Consider the following 5,000-nt stretch of genomic DNA (forward strand, 5'->3'; position numbering starts at 1 on the left):
TTAACTCGTTGGTAGAGATACAAGTCCAAAATTTTAAAAAGTGATATGTCACTTAACAGGGCCGGATCCAGAGAGTGTTAAGGGGTTGCAACTCCTTTTTCCAACCCCTCTTTCCAACAGGCGTGGTTCAATAATTTTATATAATTTTATTAGAAAAGAGAAAATGAGTAATGCTATAAATAACTGCTACCAGGTCAATCCCCTCTTTCAAAAATTCCTGGATCCGACCCTATCCACGTTTCAGTATTAGTAGAATGAACTTACAGAGCTCAGACCTGCCAATCTAGCAGTGTCAAAATGCGTGAGTTTGCAGGAAAAATATGCGGGAGAATGCGAGAGATTAAATTTTTTGGAACACGCCTACAATAGCCTTAATATCAATAAATTTATATAGTAATAAGTGTTAAATAATATATATTTGCCTCATTCTTCCAATCATGGAAATAGCTGATTAAATAAAATAATAGATTAATAATATCTAATCATCAATATTTAAGTATTTGCATGCCCGATTGGAGTAGAAGCCATTAATTAATTTAATTATAGTGCAACAAATGTATAACCGATTGATTAATGTGCCTAATTAGCGACACACAGTATCAACACCATTTACTAAACATAATAATTAATTAAACACGGAACTTGTACTGTACGTACTACTGCCTGTTAAAAATGTAAGAACAAAGTACATGCACATTCTCGTGGCTAGTTGGGATATTCTGGCTGAGTATTAGTGCTGCAGCAATTGTTTTGGCATTGGTAGCACGCCATAGGGCTGGCACATAGAAAATGATATTGGGATATCAAGCAAGTATGTGCGTACACATGCATGTACTAAAACTGTAGGGTACATGTACAGTTACACAGAACAGGCACGCCTATCATTTTGGTCACACCCACCAATGGTCAGAATGCGGGAGATCTGATGCCAAATGCGGGTAGGCGGGAGAAGGGTCCCAAATGCGGAAGTCTCCCGCTCAATGCGGGAGAGTTGGCAGCTCTGAGAGCTAGATGTGGGAAATAGAGGATAAGTACACAGACTACCGTTGCCCCATTTATCGCCTCTCACGCAACGTAATCAATAAAATTAAATCCAATAAAATGTTTTTGAAGTTTCAAGCCACTGTGCTGTACTCGCGCATAGAGGGCTTGCGTACGAGGCTGTAATGTACCGTATGCTATTCGTGGCTGTGTCTCTATATGCGGCTCTGATTTGTGGCTTTTGCGGTTCTGATTGTTGCATCATGTAGAGATATTATGAGATATATAAACAATTCTGATTTAGGGTGTGCTCATGCGGTGTTGCAAAAAGGCGGGGCCATTGTAGTAAAAGAGCTAAGCAACAGTCTGCATGCGTAATCGAGTTTCTATCACATCCTAGGGCTACACGCTATTGGTCTACCAGAGTAACGAATGTTAGATAGATTATTACGCCACGTACACGCACGATAGCACCACAATAGTATGCCAGAATTGCGGTAAGGTATCACGTGACAACGGCACGTGACCAACACAAGTTGATATCAGTTTCCAACCGCCTGAGGTCGGAAAGTCGCTCTTCTCGTCGCTCCATTTCAACGGATTGTCGCGCAACGCCTTCTCTTCGCTCGTAAATGAACACTCCTCAAGAAGGTAACGTTTCCGTCGCTTGTCTCGTCGTCCGTCTTTATCTCTGGCTCAAGTTCTATGGGCGTGTCGCGCGCGGGCGCGGTCTACTAACATTGTGTCACACCTCATTCGTTCTCGTTCACAGATCGTGTTGTTTGCCACACGTGTGGCGAGACATGCTCAGGAGAAGCACTCCGAGTGCAAGAGAAGTATTTCCACGCCGTCTGCTTTGTGTGCAAAGGTCGGTGAGGATGCGAGATAGAAAATTGTGGTCGTGCTTGCAATTGTGGTCGTGCTTGCAATTGTGCGGTTTCTTGTCATCTTGCATGCTCATATTGTTGGCTGCCACTTTTCAGTGGCTAGGGTTTCATCACTGTGTGACGTCACGCGGTTTTGTTACTGTATAGGCATAGTTATGAGGCTTCATTCCTGGCAGAAGAGAGGGTTACGTGGAAACGAGCACGTAATGACTCATTGGGCTGGAATGATGGTGTGTGTGTGTGTGTGTGTGTGTGTGTGTGTGTGTGTGTGTGTGTGTGTGTGTGTGTGTGTGTGTGTGTGTGTGTGTGACAGGTTGTGCTGTTGTGTTGTCAAAGGACGTCACGTTAGAGTGGCTTGTTAGTGTCACACTCAACGACACTTGCTACAGTGTAGTTACTACATTAGTGTAGCCATAGGATGATGATATAAGTGGGTATGAATATGGTGATTAACTCTATGCGTGTATGACATACCAGGATGGGTTTACATTACAAGTTCTCGTCTATCACTCTATCATGCTATTGTGTTTATACAAGAAATGTTTCAGAAATCAATTTAGTATTTTCTTTTGATCTAAGTGGATGCGAAGTAGCTAGAATATGGACTTGAATTCAAGTCATCATATGTTACTATGTGTTGGGTATACACTCTGATTGCAAGCGTATACTGGCATTGGAACTAGCATGAGATTTCAAACACGTAGCTGTTGTTTGTACTCTTGCAGTGCGTTAGTTGATCTCAAAATGAGAAGTACGGGAATCACACATGATTGGTGTGTGTGTGTGTGTGTGTGTGTGTGTGTGTGTGTGTGTGTGTGTGTGTGTGTGTGTGTGTGTGTGTGTGTGTGTGTGTGATAGTTGGTCTCATAGTCAGTGCATTCGTAATTGCTGGCCTGAACTCTAGGAGATTGTCACCACATGTCACTGAAATTTAAACCCTACTTATCCCTTGTATTCCACCCGAGTTGCCTCCCATTTTTGTCTGTATTCAGATAGCTTTGGTTATGAGAAATGGGACGTTGTAAGTGTCACCTGACTTAGTGATTAGCATACTCAAAAAGCATTGATTGACTCACTGATATCCGGTCTACGTGGCTGTGAGGTTGTAAGTTTTCATGCCTGTGTGCCGTATTGCATGCTGCTATACTGTACTGTACTAGACATCAGTGAGTGGCGTATGTATGGTTGCTGGCATATTGCTGAGTTCTGGTTACATGTCGTTGTCTTGCTACAGTCAGACCGATCTCATTAGTCTGACACTCGATAACCCGACATCCTCACTGTCTGATGAAAACCAATTTACATGGGTCACTGTGTTTGTTGTGTGGGTCACTGTGTATTTGTTGTGTTGGTCACTGTGTATTTGTTGTGTGGGTCACTGTGTATTTGTTGTGTGGGTCACTGTGTATTTGTTGTGTGGGTCACTGTGTATTTGTTGTATGGGTAACTGTGTATTTGTTACTGATAATTTGACAGTCACATTAGTCTGAGGGAAATCAGGGGGACAAGGGTGGTGGGATGTAGTCGGATTAACGAGGTCTAACTGTACCTGGAAAACGTTAGGCTTTAGTTCTTTTCGCAAGTCTTTGTAATAGACAATGGGAAGCTATGAATTAAAATGTAATGCATACCTAACTGGTTTCCACTTATTTCAACACGAATATGCATGGTTGCCCGATTGGTTGTCCTTGTATACACACACACACACACACACACACACACACACACACACACACACACACACACACACACACACACACACACACACACACACACACACACACACACACACACACACACACACACACACACGCACACACACACACACACACACACACACACACACACACACACACATCTTGTAAGCACGAGATTGTATAGACTCTTTTTTAAGTTAACTATATAAGGTGGTAGGAAGTAAGGAATAATAAAGCTGGACCAGCTAATACTGAAAGGGTGAGCCTACTACAGGAGACACAGGCGTGGATCCAGCGTTTAATTTTTCTTGGTGTCTGGTTAGTATTAATAGACATCTCTAACTGCAACTAAATGACAATGATTGGATGCGACAACGAGTACCATTTAATTAAGGCATTAGCAAGAATTATCCTAAAAAGTCTTTGTCATAAGGTTTGCAAGTTCCATTGTACGCAGCTGTTTCCTCACGAGTCATCATGCATCATAGCTTTAATCCCAAAATGCTCTAGCCTTGATTGCCACTTAGACATTGCTGCAAAACATCTGGTAAATGAGTGGCACACCCTTGACGACGACTACTTGGTGACTGGACACCAGGGGGCGTAGTGTGACTTCTAGAAATGGAGGGCTAGAACTCACAACGCTACAAGGCACGCCTACTTTTATGGACACGCCCACTTTTATTGGCTTCTAATTGACTGATACAGTAAATCAGTGGCAGATCCGGACTGGAAGCTTTGGTCCTCACACGTATTTACAGTCAACAATTTTTATGACCACGTTTACAAATGATGGGGCTATAGCACGGTCTAGCCCATGCCATGCTATGTCCCTGTGGGCACCTCGGGCCTTATGATAGATCCGTGCCTGAGACATGGCTCATAGGGTTTCTTACTGTTTTAGAGAAGTCACGTTATGACTAGACAAGAGGTTTTCTTAGCTAGTTCATACATATTGTATATATATATATATACAATGTGATGATATGGTGACTAAATGCATCTCTTACAATCAGCTGTCTACATGAATTTGTATGTAAATGTAAATGTAGTTTTGTAGTGCAAAGCCAGTCCAACTCATACAGCCGTGTCTGATCGTGTTTTGAACTAGTGACACACACACACACGCGCGCGCGCGTGCGCGCGCGTTTGTCAACTTGTATTGATCTCACAAACTGTGCTATTTTGAAGTGTGGATAGTTTGGTTAGAAGAGTGGCTATAAACAAGCTGACATGGTTGTTTACACCAGCTAGCACAGCATTTTTAAAGTATCAACTAAGTAATTTGTATGCATGAAGAGTAAACTCCTAGACAATAGAAAGTATCCTGTATGGCAACATGTTAAGTGATTTGTGATGTTTAGTGTGCAGCAAGGCTTTGGCTGGTGGAGGATTCTTTGTTAAGGAAGGAGAGTTCTACTGTACAGCTGATTAT

The 5,000-nt window shown here is 42.4% G+C and overlaps 1 protein-coding gene across 1 annotated transcript in view; it reads left to right on the top strand.

Moving 5' to 3' along the window:
- Positions 1–1,532: 1,532 nt before the first annotated feature.
- The window catches only part of LOC134187070 (actin-binding LIM protein 1-like), a 9,486-nt gene continuing 6,018 nt past the window's right edge, over positions 1,533–5,000 (top strand). The window contains exons 1-3 of the mRNA XM_062655189.1: positions 1,533–1,632; positions 1,754–1,849; positions 4,930–5,000. The exon at positions 4,930–5,000 is cut by the window's right edge and continues 113 nt beyond it. Of these exons, the coding sequence (XP_062511173.1) occupies positions 1,614–1,632; positions 1,754–1,849; positions 4,930–5,000 (186 nt within the window). The 5' untranslated portion in view covers positions 1,533–1,613. The remainder of the gene's footprint in view (positions 1,633–1,753; positions 1,850–4,929) is intronic.

Source organism: Corticium candelabrum, chromosome 1 (genome assembly GCF_963422355.1).
Source record: "Corticium candelabrum chromosome 1, ooCorCand1.1, whole genome shotgun sequence".
In the NCBI taxonomy this organism is placed as follows: domain Eukaryota; kingdom Metazoa; phylum Porifera; class Homoscleromorpha; order Homosclerophorida; family Plakinidae; genus Corticium; species Corticium candelabrum.